This window comes from Manis javanica, chromosome 6 (genome assembly GCF_040802235.1).
Source record: "Manis javanica isolate MJ-LG chromosome 6, MJ_LKY, whole genome shotgun sequence".
NCBI classification, from domain to species: domain Eukaryota; kingdom Metazoa; phylum Chordata; class Mammalia; order Pholidota; family Manidae; genus Manis; species Manis javanica.
The window spans coordinates 90,571,815-90,589,403 of record NC_133161.1 but is presented as its reverse complement, the minus strand read 5'-3'; the positions used below and the strand labels follow the sequence as shown (position 1 = coordinate 90,589,403).

At 39.8% G+C, this 17,589-nt stretch overlaps 1 protein-coding gene across 2 annotated transcripts in view; it reads right to left on the bottom strand.

Moving 5' to 3' along the window:
• PRKAR2B (protein kinase cAMP-dependent type II regulatory subunit beta) overlaps positions 1-17,589 on the bottom strand; it is a 115,504-nt gene that overhangs the window by 24,574 nt on the left and 73,341 nt on the right. For both annotated transcript variants that reach the window (XM_073239031.1, XM_037010878.2), the window contains exons 3-4: positions 9,371-9,423; positions 2,980-3,063 (exon numbers count right to left, since the gene is read on the bottom strand). In XM_073239031.1, coding sequence (XP_073095132.1) covers positions 2,980-3,063; positions 9,371-9,423 — 137 coding nt within the window. The remainder of the gene's footprint in view (positions 1-2,979; positions 3,064-9,370; positions 9,424-17,589) is intronic.

Sequence of the window (17,589 nt, the reverse complement as noted above, 5' to 3'; positions counted from 1 at the left end):
TGAATGTTTAATGAAACCATCCCTTTTCTCCCAACCTTTGTTAGGCCCATTTCTTTTTTCTGGATCAGGGCATGGTTTCCTCACTGAGCTCCATTCTTTGGTTCTTGCCCTGTCACTCTCTGGCCTTTAACTCTACCCTCTATGCTGCCACCACAGTGACCTTAGACACATCTGACTGCTATATGCTCTGCTTAAAGTGTTTGCATCATGCCTGTCCACTACCTACAGCATGTGTCCGACACTGCTGCACGGCATTTAAGAATAGTCCCTCCGGACACATCACATACATCGTAGCTCCCGCCACTGGCTGTCTTCCCCGTGAGGCTCTAGTGATGACACTGTACTTTTCATCAGCTGACACTTTCCTTCTCACTTTCAGAGGCTTGGCTCATGCCAACTCTCCAGCATCCTGAATCCTTAGATGAGGGTCTGACCATATTACAATGACCATGTTTTACCAAATCACTTTGTATGTGTATTTGAATCCCTCATCTAATTATAAATCCCAAGAGGACATATAAAAACCTAGAAAGCTATGTGAAATATAAACTTAACCTGAAATATTTTATCTGCTGTGTTTGGAGAAAAACTTCTAATTCCAGGTGGTAATCTGTTAAGAACAATAAATTTTTATTTATTTATATTCTGCATCATTCCTAGAAGATTTGAGACAATAGAAAAATAAGCCAAGGTGGTTTGAGCTCAAATCTAACAAAAGGTCTTTGGGAAACAACTATGAAAATGATGTTTGCTTCTCCCCTGTGAAACATTCAATATGATAAACCATGAATTTGATCATTTCTGAACTGGCCTTTTCCTTTTTTCACCTATGAAGTGGCCTTTAAAATATACATATATGTTGAAGACCTTCAATAGAGCAGTGAGCAGTGAAAGAAGTATAAAAAATACCTATGTTTATCAAAATAATCACTTTAACTAAGCAAAGATGCTCCTTGTCAGAATATATGAGCCGAAGTTTTTAAAAAATCATTTCAAAAGCAGCCAAAATTTTCACAATGCTTTAAAAGAGTTACAGTTGAAATGGCAAGAAAAATCAGGATAATTCAGAGGACGGCAGAGAACAGGCAGCATCTCAGAGAAGCATAACTGGCAGCTATTCCTCATGCCTGTTTATCGCTTATGGCAGAGACACCAGAATGCCACTGTTGAGTCACGGTTGCAGCATTAAAACCCTGAATGCTGCAACTGGATAGGAAAGTATGCAAACAAAATAACACATGGCAATACCAAAATAATGAGCTAGAGCCTTTTCACATAAGGCTCTAGACCTTGCTGCACTGAGCATGGTTGTGAGCCAGGAGCATCAACATCTGGAAGCTTGTCAGAAATGCAGCCTCTCAAGTTCCACTACTGACCTACTGAACCAGACTCTGCATTTTTAACAAGATCCTCTGATGATCTACAGGCATGTTAGAGCTTGAGAAGCTCTGCTTCTGGTGACCTCTGCGATTCTCCCAGTGAAGTTCTAGTTGAAAAATATAGAGAATCTCCGTGCTTGAAGCCTATCCATAGGCTAAAACTAGGGATTAATTTTACAGTTGTCTTCTGTGTGTATCTGTAGCAGGAGAGTTAAATACTGAATCAGTTTAATTCCAGTACTAAAATTATCATCTTATACACACACACACACACACAGTTTGTATTTTTCCACTATAATTATTTGAACTCATACTGGCAGGAGATTATCAGAGATCATGCAGTTTAGTATCCTTTGTTTCACAGAATTGTTACCACTCTAGATCAATGAAGTCTGGATTTATTTGGAATCCCATCAAATTCTCATCAATTCCCTTTAGTTACTTACTCCACTACTTAAATTAATACTGTAAGAAAACTCATAAACTAAATTCCTAAAGTCCATTTCTTATTCTTCTATCATCAGAACAATCAGCAACCCCTTTTGTCAAGTTCCAAGTTTTGCAAGCTCTGTGGTGACTCTGGAGCACCTGGATCAAAGTGGCCAAAACGTGTAACATGATGTGGTCATGAAACATCTCCAAAGGCACAAAATACAATCTCTGTTCCTGGAGGACATAATATAAATGTAAATGGTATTAGAAATAAAGGAGGTCTAAAAATACGTCAGGGTGTAATGTGACGAACCCCATGTAGAAGATGTGGCATAATGCAGTATGTTTCTCTTTATAAAAATGGCTTTTTTAAGAAGACCTCATCTTATTGAAAGGGGATCTTTTAATGCTTTCTTCTCTAGGGCATCAATTTGAAAAACTCTAAGATGTTGAGTTTGACCAAAAAAGTTGAGGTAAGTTACAAAAGTTGACTCGGTTTTCACATTTGGGAACTAGTAACAGGGGTTCTTCCCAAATGACCGTGTAGCAACGAATAAACTTAATCCGTGATAAAGAAATCACAACATTAGATCAGAGGGCAGGGCAAAATCTGAACAGCATGCTCACTCATACTGAGAGGGCATTCTAGAAATACACAAAACCACAGACCAGAGATGTCAAAATCCTTATAAGTAACAAAAAAATCCCCCACTTCTAAAGCCAGTGAAATGTTACTTTTAACATATGTATACTACACAAGTTATACATTAAAACAGAATTATTATTATTATCGACTAGTGAAAGCAGGCAGTCCACCACGGGCCCCAGGCACCCACACAGGGTCCCTCTGGGTGCACAAAGAATGCAAGGCCCTAACCTCCTTCACCGGGCCGGTTCCCAGGGCTCTGTTTGTGACAAGTAACCCTGCAGGATGAGGTAATGTCTTCCCCCAGCCAAGAGCAGGCTGCCGACTCCTTGCTCTAGCAGCAGTGCACCCCCCAAGCTCCCAAGACCTCCCTGTAACACAACTGCTGAACATGCAGGCATCTGTCACGGGCCTGACATCGCCCAGGTGATGTCAGCCTGAGGGTGGGTAAAACCCAGATCCTGCACAGTTCTTCACAGTGACACTGAAAAAAACCATGGCTACTACTGTGATTTATCTTACCGGATCAAGGTTCTTAAACAGCAAGATGTCTTTGCAAGCCTCTTGTAATCGATTTCTTTGATCATCAGTTTTTGGATGTATAATCTAAAATGAAAACAAACTAACAGTTAGTTTACTCACCTTATTCATAAGGGATAAAATCTCCTTGGAAGGTGTTAGAAGGAAGAATTGTTAGTGCTGAAGTTCACTTTAGGTGACTAAACATTAACTACCAGCTCATAAAGTGGGGAAAGTAATGCAACTTGTCTCAGGGAGGTGGTGCACATTTATCAATACAGTCCTGGAACATTTTTCAAGGGAGTATTTTCCCCCAGATTAGTAAATTCATTCTGTCAAGGTCTGTGACTGGCTGGCTAATCACTAAGGTCTCCAAAGTTCCCAGCTAGTGGGAACACAGAAAGGACAATAGGTTACAAAAGCTAGGTTGCAAATCAAGAGACACCTTTATTCTGTTCAATATTATTCTTTCATACTGCTTCATACTCTTTACCACTGAGTTTAATTCTCTTTCAGGATGTAGCTCTTTCCTTTGAAATTTGATAAAGTCTTCAGAAGTGAGTTAATTCATAGATGCATATTGCATTAGATGTTAAATTCACTTCTAGGTACAATATATGTAATGGCTCCCACAGGGAGTGGTTTTTCCAAAGGGAGCAAGCAGTCATGCTCCGTCCCACCAAGAGAGTGTGAATATGAGTAAAAACGAATCCGGCAGTCCTGCCCCACTCACTTTAGAATGAGCTCAAAGCAAACCAGTGTGCTCTACTCCTTGTAAACTTTCATTCCAGGGGGGTGAGGCCAACAGAATACCATCTGTAAGTATGGCCTGCCACCTCTCCAGAGTCCCTTTTAACTAGCAGAAGGCTTAACTGACTTGGACTACAAGGCTTATACTTTTGTGAACACTGGTAGTTTGTAACCATAAAATTGAGTTAGAGAGGTGAGACACAGTCCTAGAAGCAGCAGGCACTGAGTCGGTCTCCTGGAGCCCTAATCACCACCCTCTCCTATTCCACTGTTCACTCACAGAGTGACAAGCAGCTGCCTCACCTCTTCAACCAGCTGGCCCCACTGTCAGGGCAACAAGAACTGGGAGTGCTCTGTGCCCACAAATATATCAAAACTCACAATAGGAAATTAAAAAACCAGCATTTCAAACCCATCTTGGATGGCTGAAAGTTAATGAAAACCACAGGCCCAAGAAGAATTGAAGGGATGTACAGTGCATATGTATGATTTTTGTGTGTACTATTTACTTATCATGCAAAAGCCTAATAGCCCATGAAAGAGGACATCATTCTATTTTTTCCTATAAGGGTAAGGTATATGCGAGCTTTTGTTTACCATCTATTCAATATTCATCTCAAACTAGATTCTAAGGACACATGGACACAGAAAAAACAGATCCTGGTGCCCACTAACTCCCTGCTATGCAAGAAACTTTAAAAATTGGGGTATTAGCTAAATCATGCCAACCCAAATCCACTTCTCTCTATTTTGAGTAAGGAAGGCTAGCATAACACAACCCAACACAACAGCAAAAGGTTATTTCTCACTTCACATAATCCATCTAGAACCTCACACTAAAACAATCATAAATGCCTGCCTGCTGTAAACCCAGAGAGAAAAGGCTGGGGATACCATGTCACCATTGCTGAAGTGACTCTTTCTTGGCCCAAGGTAGAGCCACTCCTGCCCAGGGAACCACATCAGCAAAATGAGACTTAAGTAACTTCTGTGTTCCTGTCAATGCTGCGCCTGAGCAGAAACGCAGTGCATCCAGCCAGCCAGTCCCCAACACCACACCAGCTCCACGCTCTATGCTTACTTCCTTCTCCTTATCATTTTCCATGGTCTCTTCCTTGTTCCTTATTCTTTCTCCCATCAACGCTGCCTGCCTTCTGCCCCATTCTGAAGTTCTCTGGACCTCTGGGAACGAGACTGCCTGCTTCATAAAGCATTGAAGTTTGCCCGGGTCACCTAAACTGTCTTCTTTAACCATTTTTAACACTGACTTGCATGTTCTTTACTCTTGTCATCAGTTTAAGTCTTTCTCCCCAACCCATTCACTGTGTCTGAATCCCTCACACAAAAGCCCAGCTTTTCCTCTTCTCTCTCCTGCTACTTTTCTTCTTATGAGCTAACTCTTCTAAACTGTTTCACAATCCTGCCACCACTGCTAGTGTCCACTGAGCTCCTCTTTGCCTGCCTTTTCCTCTCTGTTCCCTCTCCCCACCATCACTCCTCAGTACCTAGAGTCCTTTATGTACTGTAGATACCCCCTCCCACCCACCCCACACCCCCTCATTTAAATCCTGCTCTGAGTCCTGTAAAGCAAACAGTCAGAAATCAGGTGAGTCTTTGAACTGTTGGGTCTTTGCCCTGCAACCAAATGCTCAGAGGATACTCTCCCACTTCTGAAGTCTTATTTTCTTCTGTTCGGTTTGTTTTGATCCTACATAGGAGATCTGCATCTGGATAACTGAGGTTCGGGTATACACTCATATGTGATTTTTATTATACTACAGCCCCTCTGTTTTTTATTAGAATTGATTTGTGTTTTTAGGATAAAAATCTTATTTGTTAAACAAATATTTATGTAGCATTTACTATGTGCTAGGCACTGTTTCAAGGGCTTTAAAAATATTAACTCATTTTATCCTAGTAATGGACTCATGAAGCAGGTAACTCTTTATGCTAAGTAAAGTAAGTCAGAGAGAGACAAATACATATGATCTCACTTATATGTTAAGACAATGAACTAGCCCATTAACTTCTGCAATGCCACAAGAAACTTCTATCATATCACACTTCAGAAGCTGAAGAGCTGGGATTCATCCCTGGCAGGCTGGCTACAGAGTTAATACTCTATACCAGGGGAAGCAAACTATGGCCTACAGGCCAACTTTCTTTTTGCAAGGGCCCTGGACTAAGAACTTTTTCTTTTTAATGATTGGTGGGCAGGAGGGGGGGCATCAAAATAATAATAATTCTTTACACTTGAAAATGATATGAAATTCAAGTGTCCATAAAGTTTTAACTTGCATAAGAACAAAGCCATAGATCAATGGAATAGAATAGAAAGCCCAGATATAACCCATATATATATGGCCAATTAATATATGATAAAGGGACATACAATGGAGAAATGACAGCCTCTTCAACAACGGGTGTTGGCAGAACTGGACAGTTATATGTAAGAGAATGAAACTGGATTACTGTCTGACTCCATACAAAAAAGTAAACTCGAAATGGATTAAAGACCTGAATATACAGGTGTCTGACTACATATGCACATTGCACTGCCATGTGGGAATCTGCTTACTTTCTTGGACCAGTCTGGGTGACTAATGTATTATCCAAAAACATACATGCACAGCATAATGGGAAATCCTCAATATAGGGTTCACTTTAAAAAATAAGGCTGTGTCCCTCACAACTGTGTAGTTACCAAACAAAACATGGAGCATAGCTTCAAGTGCAATTTCAGGTTACCTGGGAGGGATGGGGAGAGTACATTTCAGAACGAACAGGAGGCAGCTCAGATTACCTGGAGGCTTTGGTTTGAGGGCCCACCAGGCACAGAGCCGGGTAGTGTGGTGGGGTTAATAGTGAGCTCTGCCTACAGTGTGAGTACAGTGCAATGTGAGCACAGAAGTGGGGTTTCCTACATTAACTCTGTGTAAGTGGGAGACCCATCACGCTGACTGAGAATTAAATCCCTACCCAGTCCTCCTCCACTCTCACCTTAACCTCTCAGCCCCAACGACACCTGCCTTCACTCGGTACCTCCCAAATCTTGCCCTCTGACGCAGTCAAGTCAAGTCAAACGGACACCAGACTTGGGCAAAACTCTCCCCCTGTCCATCCTTCCAGCCTCACCTCAAGGAGGCCTTCTCCATCTCCTCCATTTGTTTCTCTGTCGTTTTAGCACTTCCTGTCTTGGGACTGTTGTAAATTTACCTGCTTGTTGTCTACTTCCACCATTAGACTCAGCTCCAAGGAGTCAGGGACTTACCCTGTGTGCTCACTACTGTCTACCCAGCACCAGCCAGGTATGCAGAAGGCACTCCAAAAAAACCTTCATGGAGTAACAAAGAAATGCTCCACTTTTAAATTCAGTAGTTCTTGTCTTCTGGTTTTTCCATGCTAGATGTACATAACCGTTATATTTTCATTGCTAAACGTATTCCAACTAAAATCTGATTTGTTGTTTTCCAAAATCAATCTTAAGTATTTAATTTTCTTTGAACTCAAAGAATAAATGCTTATTTATACTAGTCTGAGATTTAAGGATTTGATTATTAATTTAGTCTCTGAAATAATAAAAAATATATCCAAATGAAATGTGGCTTTATCAAAACACACTGTGCTTTCCTTACTGACATTTTCCAATATCTGCATAGAGCCAATTAATTTTGAAATCTGTGACAATCATTTCCAAGGGCTATGGAGCAATTTGACTTACACGTTAGACAAAAAACTGTACAGTTTTTAAGTAACATGTTCAGAGGAGAGAGAGCAGTCAACCAAATGGAGAACCTGAAGCACTTTACCATAATTAAAGGATCCTTAGTAAATCAATTATCCAAAACTATTCAAAGTAATATAGGAAGATATGACAGGCAACAACTCTTGAGGTGAATGCCCAACCCACAAAGATTCCTCCTCTAGAAACTGCCCTCATTCATAAGTGGCGCCCAGTAACGAAGCCTGCACTTCTTGGCCCTGGCCACCTAGCCAAAGTTGAGTGTCTCTGAGAAACCCTTCCCACAGAAACTGGGATTTTAAACTGAGAGAAACAGGCATAAGAGCAATGGGTAGCTGGGTCCCTTTCAGAGACAATGCTCTGAAGTCCTGTACTGTTGCTGTGGAAGGACACTGCAGGTGGGCTGGTTCCTATCTGCTAACTCCAGCTTGGGTTTGTTTTGTTCTGTTTTACTCTTTCTGGACTTCTGTTATGATTTCCAAGTGTAAGTTGAATAATCTTCCTATTTTCTCTTTTTCTGTTTCTTTCAAAGTAATTGGGTTCTTTTACACAGCCAATGAATTAACTGGTACAGCCTCCCAAAAAAACTTGGAAATCAGTTGGAGTGATCCAGCCAAATCACTTTACTTATCACATAGAACAATGGGAGCTAACAGTTTCAAGTCTATGAGATACTGAATATTGTTTTCAAACTGTATTTTTAAATGTTCTTTAATTTAGATGTTTACTAAATAAATTAAGCCAGCTCATCAAACACCCCAATTACTAAGTTTTATCATATACTTTTATACACAAGTAGAAAGAATGCATGCAATCCTCAAAGTCACCCATTATTGTTTCTGTTAGATACATAAATAAAATATACAATAGGGGAGGTCTGGTTTTTCACACTATCTGGACTGGTAACAGCATATTATACATTAGTAAAAACATCTTGATCCTAAGGCAACATAATTTTCAGGCTGGAATTTGTGGATTTTATTAAAATAATTTAAGGTCTGGGGGCACGAAATGAATTCCCACAACCCTGCTCCTGGGAATCCCCACAGGTAAGAGAGTGAAATGGGATTTCCTTCAGGATCTTCTGTGTTATATGATCTTTCTACCATTGTATTTACATATATTTCAGGGAGCTTAAAGATGTAATGAACTTAGGGATGCAGATTTCATATTAAAACTCATTCTTAAAAAAAAAAAAAGACCATTTTTATTCAAGTATTTGTCAGAGCTACAGAAATGGGGTTTTTTATGTTGTTAAGGCCAAATAAAAAAGAGGAACTTCTATAAAGTATATACTCAAAAAAAAGTAAATTATTACTTTTCCATTTCCAGACACAGTAATTTATTATTTAGTTTACTTTTTACTAAGCAATAGAGCTAAAGGACACAGCTTAAAAACTGCTTCAAGCCAAACTAGACAAATTCTTATAAAAACATTAGGACCTCCAAGAAATCAGTTTCTGAGCAAACTATCAGATTCATAGATTTTAAAAAATAATAACTGCTGTACTGACTTAAGATGTAAATTTACTGTGATTTTTTTTGTTTCAGCTTCTGTCATAAATTGGTAGGAGCAGAAGACTTTTCTCAGTACTTTTCTTCACTAGAAATTCTAAGAAAAACAATATCATCATTAAAGAAAGATAGCTAAAACACTTTTCAACAACAGGCTGTACTTCTTGCAAAAGAAATAAAACCATATTTATTTTCATCTTTCCTTTTATCCTTGGATAAAAGGAATTGTACAGAGCTTGAAGTAGAAGTAAGCTAGGAGATAAGACTAGGAAGGAAAACAGTCAAAACAATTCCACTACATCTCCTGTTAACATCTTTTCTATTATTATTTTCCTTATTCAATACAAGAGTATAACTTAAAATTAATTTATTCAGTAAATTACATACCCTGGACTCTGCATCATCTTCTTCTTCATCAGGATTATAAGCTTCTGCACATACTATTAAAAAAAAAACAGGAGTTTTAAAGATTCTTTCATCAAGAAATCTCTATAATAAATGTATCTTGAAAAAATTAATGAACAGAAAGAGGACCATGATGTAAATAAGCATTAACTCACCTCATCCACAGCAAACCGTCTACCTCCCTAAACCACTGCAATTTATAAGGAATTTATCAAGATATAAAGCTGTACTTTAAGATATTGACAATTGCTTGTTGTATTCTCTTACTCAGAGAAACATAGCTTAACCTCTTCACCTTCATTTCCAAGCTATAGAAATTAAGATCTAAAAAATTACCTAAAAAAAGACACTCCCAAAAAGTTGAAGTCTGCTTTAAAATGATGAATTTAATCATATGGTTATGAGTAACTTTCATAAATTACTCTTGACCCAATGCTCCAGGAGCAAATACTGTTAACATTTTCCACATTCCTTTCCCAAACTTTAATCTGAATTAAGTTCATATTGCATAGGCAATTTCAAACCTGCTTTTTTTCATTTAATACTGTAGGAGTTTCACTAGAAACAATCTGTACATGTTGTTTCATTCCCCTAATGCCAGATACTTAGCTGGCTTCTAATAAAACAACCTTGCAATGAATATCTTCATGCATAAATATTTGTCTACATTTCAGATTACACTGTAGGAATTATTCCCAAATGTTATTTTGGAGAGCTAAAAGGTACAACAATTTTTAAGGCACAAGCTTCTTTCCAAAAGGATTGTACCCATCCACTATCCTACAAAGAATGTGTAATTAGACTCCTCTAAACTGTACAATAGAACTGGATGTTTATGCTTAAAATCTTTGCCAATTCAGATGAAAAAAGGATTAAAGGTTTTAAAAATTCAGTAATTGAATTTGAACAATTTTCAAATGTTAATAAGCTGACTATATTTCCTCCTTTGTCCTCATATGTGAAAAATTTATGTGTGCATTCGATTTTTTTGATTACACCACTTTCTTAGTGCGACTTAGTCGTATTGCTTACAACATTTTATCCGTTTTTCTTTTTAACTATAATTACAAAGCTTTTACATATTATGCCTGTTTGTTTATTTTTTATGTAGTGACATCAAGGATGAAAATTCCCCCATATGCCAAAGCAATCCTGAGAAGGAAGAATAAAGCTGGGGGATTACGCTCCCCGATTTCAAGCTCTACTACAAAACCACAGTAATCAAGACAATTTGGTACTTGCACAAGAACAGACCCATAGACCAATGGAACAGAACTGAGAGTCCAGATATTAACCCAAGCCTATATGGTCAATTCATATACAATAAAGGAGCCATAAACATACAATGGGGAAATGACAGCCTCTTCAACAGTTGGTGTTGGCAAAACTGGACAGCTACATCCAAGAGAATGAAACCGGATTATTGTCTAATCCCATACACAAAAGTAAACAAACTGAATCAAAGACCTGAATGTAAGTCATGAAACCATAAAACTCTTAGAAGAAAACATAGGCAAAAATCTCTTGAATATAAACATGAGCAACTTTTCCCTGAACGCATCTCCTTGGGCAAGGAAAACAAAATCAAAAAAGAACAAATGGGACTACATCATGCTAAAAAGCTTCTGTACAGCAAAGGACACCATCAGCAGAGCAAAAAGGCATCCAACAGTATGGAAGAATATATTTGTAAATGACATATCCGACAAGGGGTTAACATCTAAAATATATAAAGAACTCATACAGCTCAACACCCAAAAAGCAAATAACCCTATTAAAAAATGGGTGGAGGATATGAACAGCCACTTCCCCAAAGAAGAAATTCAGATGGCCAACAGGCACATGAAAAGATGCTCCACATTGCTAATCATCAGAGAATCGCAAATTAAAACTCACACCAGTTAGGATGGCCAATATAGAAAAGACTAGGAACTACAAATGCTGGCGAGGATGCAGAGAAAGGAGAACCCTCCTACACTGCTGGTGGGAATGTAAATTAGTTCAACCATTGTGGAAAGCAGTATGGAGGTTCCTCAAAAAACTCAAAATAGAAATACCATTTGACCCAGGAATTCCACTCCTAGGAATTTACCCTAAGAATGCAGCAGCCCAGTTTGAAAAAGACATATGCACCCCTATGTTTATCGCAGCACTATCTACAATAGCCAAGAAATGGAAGCAACCTAAGTGTCCATCAGTAGATGAATGGATAAAGAGGATGTGGTACATATACACAATGGAGTATCATTCAGCCATAAGAAGAAAACAAATCTTACCATTTGCAACAACATGGATGGAGCTAGAGGGTATTATGCTCAGTGAAATAAGCCAAGCAGAGAAAGAGAAATACCAAATGATTTCACTCATCTGAGGAGTATAAGAACAGAGGAAAAACTGAAGGAACAAAACAGCAGCGGAATTACAGAACCCAAAAATGGACTAACAGGTATCAAAGGGAAAGGAACTGGGGAGGATGGGTGGGCAGGGGGGAATAAGGGAGGGGACGAAGGGGGGTATTAAGATTAGCATGCATAGTGGGGGGAGGGAGAAAGGGGAGGGAGGGCTGTACAACACAGAGAGGACAAGTAGTGATTCAACATTTTGCTATGCTGATGGACAGTGACCAAAATGTGGTTTTTACGGGGGACCTGATATAGCGGAGAGCATAGTAAACAGTATTCTTCATGTAAGTATAGATTAAAGATTAAAAAAAAAGAAAGAAAGAAAAGGGGGATTACTCCTTGATAGGATAAAACAATTGGTAAATCAAAGATTAACGCATGCTTTAAATATCCTTAATGTTGATCACTTAAAGGGTGTCAGATGATCAGCTATGGAGGTACTCTTTTCTGATAATATTCCTCTCTTAATAAAAAAAAAAATCAGTTCCTGTGTGCTGACCTCCAATGAGTTCTGCACAGTGGTATAGAGGGCATGTCAAAGTGTGGGCAAAGGGTCTGTTTGTTTCTATGCGGAAGATCAAGGCCTAGCTTGGCTACCCAGAAAATGAACTAAGATACGATATGAGGAGGAGCTTCCGGCATCAGCACTCTCTGGGGGACTCGTGCCAGGGGATGATCATCAAAAAGCCTCCACAGGGATCTGGGCAATCTTGCGGTTGTGGCTGCGTCCACCCCACCATTTCCTGGACTTGCCATTGGAATGAGGAGGGAGATGTCTAGGCTGGCATGTGCATACAGTGAGACAACGAATTTAACCAGATCTGTACTGTTGGAACTCAATCAGGAGTTGGGAGGGGTGCAAGTTGTAGCGCTCCAAAATCTTACGACTATAGACTATCTACGGTTAAAAGAACATATGGGATGTGAACAGATCCCAGAAATGGGTTGCTTTAATTTGTCTGACTTCTCTCAGGCTGTTCAAGTACAGTTGGACAATATCTATCATATCATAGACAAATTTTCACAAATGCCTAGGGTGCCTAACTGGTTTTCTTGGCTTCACTGGAGATAGCGGGTAATTATAGATTTGCTTTGTTTATGTCACCGTATTCCTATTATGTTAATATGGGTGCGCAATTTAGTTAGTAGTTTAAAACCTATATATGCTTAAGTTACTCTGCAAGAAGATATGTCAAAGAAATAATCAATCCTCCCATGTTTCCTTCCATTTGCTACCTCTACAGCTTTTCTTCTTCCTTCCTAATTACAACCCTTAAATAGAATTCGTGCCTCATATCAAATTTACCAAGTATCATAATTCCTCCAGGTGGTAAAGATACCTTGAGACAAGTGCTGGGCATAGAAGCCACAGGGCATAAATCTGCAAAGAAGTAAAAAGCTAACCTTTTCAAACAATATGGCTTCTCTCTCACTTACCAACTTTACATTTCCCTGTATGGCCCCGGAAGATGACTGGTTAGCCAGAGACGGGTAAGATTCCTCAAGGGAGGAACAACCTAAGACAGGCACAGTCGTAGGGGGGCCATCAGGTGAGAAATTGGGGAACAACAGTGGTGAAGCTTAGAACCTCACACCCCCCCCCTGTGTTGAGAGAAAGCTTCTGCATCTATGGATGTTTTATTGCCCTTGTCTAGCTCAGATTAGCACATAGTCTACAGGCACACACCTGATCATCTACAATTGCTCTCTTACAACACTGAACTATGTTTTCTACCTTTATCTTGCATATAACTACCACTTCAGCATTTTATTAAAAATAATAATAATAAAGAGAGAAATGTGGTATCCACATATAAATCAAGTATAAAAATCAAACAAATATTCATATTTGGACTGATTGTTTATAGTTCATAATGCGTGATCAAAGTTGAAAGTTTCTGTGATGAATGCCCTTGTACTGTTCACCATGTAAGAACTTACTCACTATGTAAGAATTTGTTCACCATGTAAGAACTTGTTTGTTATGCTTCAGAAGATTGGAGACTGAAGAGAACTAGGCTTGAGATGGATTAATGACTGTGCATTGAGCATTGACCCCCCTATACAGAATTTTATTGTTGTTAACAACCATTTGATCAATAAATATGAGATGCCCTCTCAAAAAAAAAAAACAAAAAAACTCAAAATAGAAATACCATTTGACCCAGGAATTCTACTCCTAGGAATTTACCCTAAGAATGCAGCAGCCCAGTTTGAAAAAGACATATGCACTCCTATGTTTATCGCAGCACTATCTATCTACAATAGCCAAGAAATGGAAGCAACCTAAGTGTCCATCAGTAGATGAATGGATAAAGAGGATGTGGTACATATACACAATGGAGGATCATTCAGCCATAAGAAGAAAATAAATCTTACCATTTGCAACAACATGGATGGAGCTAGAGGGTATTATGCTCAGTGAAATAAGCCAGGTGGAGAAAGACAAGTACCAAATAATTTCACTCATCTGTGGAGCATAAGAACAAAGCAAAAAACTGAAGGAACAAAACAGCAGCAAACTCACAGAACCCAAAAATGGATTAACAGTTACCAAAGGCAAACGGACTGGGGAGGGTGGGTGGGAATGGAGAGAGAAGGGGAACAAGGGGCATTACATTTAGCACACATAATGTATTGGGGGGCACAGGGAAGGCAGTAGAGCATAGAGAAGACAAGTAGTGACTCTATAGCATCTTACTATGCTGATGGACAAGTGACTGTAATGGGGTATGTGGTGGGGACTTGATAATGGGGGGCATCTAGTAACTAAAATGTTGCCTATGTGATTTTATATTAATGATACCAAAATTAAAAAAAGAAAACAGAAAAGAAAATTCCCCCATATGATTTAAGCTCAACATTAAACACCACAAAAGTTGCACTGGTTCTGAGCTCGGAAACCCCTTCTTTATTTGTAAATCTAAAGATTTGTTACTTCTCTTTCTTTCAGTTTTTTAAAAGTAGATCTTTTTACATTCACCCTTTAATCCATATGGATTTTATCCTGTAGATGTAGAAATTTAAAGAACAGAGGATGGGTGAAAGGCTGACAAATGTCTTTCCAGGGGTCTCAGGATGGCAGGAAGGGTATTATCATAACCAGTTCTACAAGTCCATTACTCTACAAACACTGACATTAGCTTTCTTTTCTCCAAGCACTGCTCTGTACACCTAGGCCAGTGAGTGATTCTTAGCCAGGGCCAAATCTGGCCCCCAGAGGACATTTGGCAATGTCTGCAGATATTCTGCCTGTCACACTGCAGGGGCTTAGGGGTAAGCTGCTGGCTACTGGGGGAGGCCAAAGCTGCTAAACATGCCACGATACACAGGACAGTCCCCCTGCCCCAAACCCCCAACAAAGAATCATTGGGTCCACAGTACCAGTAGTGCTGAGGTTGAGAAACCCCAACCTAGTGTATCCTTCCCATTCAGTCTCATAACCCAAAGATAGGTGTTGTATCACCACTTGACAGATCAAAGACTAGGGGCACAGCAAGGTTATAAACCTTGGCCAATGTCACACATTTTAGTAAGACAGGACCAATATGAGATCCCAGAATTTCCTGGCTAACTACAAAGCCTTTGTTCTTAGCCACTGTTCTATGGTTGACTGCTTTGGTGAAGTCACCAGCACCATGCCTGCACTTTAGCCCTCTGTCGCAGAAATCTGACAGAAGGGGACCCATCTCTCAGGGGCAGGTTCCCATTAAAGACCCTCATATCACCAGAATGCCAGTTTAGGAACTAACTTCCTGAATCGCGTATGGAGTCAGCCTGGCCAGCTAGCTCCCTCCCTGCAGGAAGACCACAGCAGAACCCAAATCGCAATGAAAAAGGTTGCATAGGGAGAAGGAAATGGGAGGGAAAGAGTTTGTCAAATAAAATGCATGTTTAATGGCATCAGTCTGGGACAGCTTGAGGCACCACATGCACACTACAGATGGTCCTGGTGATGTGGCCGAGGCACTTTCAGCATGTTGGCTGCAGCTCTCCAAAAAGCATGAGGACATCCACTTCTAATGCTCGGCCCTCTAATTTTCTGTTTCCGTGAAGACCAGCCTCACAGGCAGGAGTGCTTCACCAACAGCAGGGCCCAGTGCAAAATGCAAACACAGACCCTGTTCTCAAAAATCGAGAATTTCAAGAGGGCAGAACATTAAACCAAACTTGGTGCCCTTCTGAGTATGGGGCCACTGAAGTTAGCCTGCTAATGGGATCAACACAGCAGGTAAGATATTTGGTTCTTCAAGGTAACTTCCTTCTAATATGTGATACCTCCACCTCAGCACATTTTCTTGGCATCCATTTCTGAGCTGTTCATTGTCACTACACAAGGACTTAGTTGTTGCCATTTATGCACATTTGTTTCACTGTATTAAAATTCACCAAGACCTGAATGTAAGTCATGAAACCATAAAACTCTTAGAAAAAAACATAGGCAAAAATCTCTTGGACATAAACATGAGCAACTTCTTCATGAACATATCTCCCTGGGCAAAGGAAACAAAAGCAAAAATGAACAAGTGGGACTATATCAAGCTGAAAAGCTTCTGTACAGCAAAGGACACCATCAATAGAACAAAAAGGCATCCTCCAGTATGGGAGAATATATTCATAAATGACGGATCCGATAAAGGGTTGACATCCAAAATATATAAAGAGCTCACACACCTCAACAAACAAAAAGCAAATAATCCAATTAAAAAATGGGCAGAGGATCTGAACAGACACTTCTCCAAAGAAGAAATTCAGATGGCCAACTGACACATGAAAAGATGCTCCATATAGCTAATCATCAGAGAAATGCAAATTAAAACCACAATGAGATATCACTTCATACCAGTAAGGATCGCCACCATCCAAAAGACAAACAACAAATGTTGGCGAGGATGTGGGGAAAGGGGAACCCTCCTACACTGCTGGTGGAAATGTAAATTAGTTCAACCATTGTGGAAAGCAGTATGGAGGTTCCTCAAAAAACTCAAAATAGAAATACCATTTGACCCAGGAATTCCACTCGTAGGAATTTACCCTAAGACTGCAGCAGCCCAGTTTGAAAAAGACAGATGCACCCCTATGTTTATCGCAGCACTATTCACAACAGCCAAGAAATGGAAGCAACCTAAGTGTCTGTCAGTAGATGAATGGATGAAGAAGATGTGGTACATATACACAATGGAGTATCATTCAGCCATAAGAAGAAAACAAATCCTACCATTTGCAACAACATGGATGGAGCTAGAGGGTATTACGCTCAGTGAAATAAGCCAGGCCGAAAAAGACAAGTATCAAATTATTTCACTCATATGTGAATATAAGAACAAAGAAAAAAACTGAAAGAACAAAACAGCAGCAGAATCACAGAACCCAAGAATGGACTGACAGTTACCAAAGGGAAAGGGACCAGGAAGGATGGGTGGGAAGGGAGGAATAAGCGGGGTGGTGGGGGGGCATTACTATTAGCACACATGTAGGGGGCACGGGGAGGGCTATACAACACAGAGAAGCCAAGTAGTGATTTTACAGCATCTTACTAAGCTGGCTGATGGACAGTGACTCTAATGGGGTAGGTGGGGGGAAACTTGGTGATGGGGGGAGTCTAATAAACATAATGTTCCTCATGTAATTGTAGATTAATGATACTTTAAAAAAAAATTCACCTACCACCACCTCTGATGGATCAGTTGATTGCTCAAAGTACAGCACTTGCAGTTTGCACACTGCCATGTGCTGTGCATGTCCTTATGGTCACCTGCACTGTTCCCTCTGACTTGGGCTCCCTCCACGTGCCCCTTC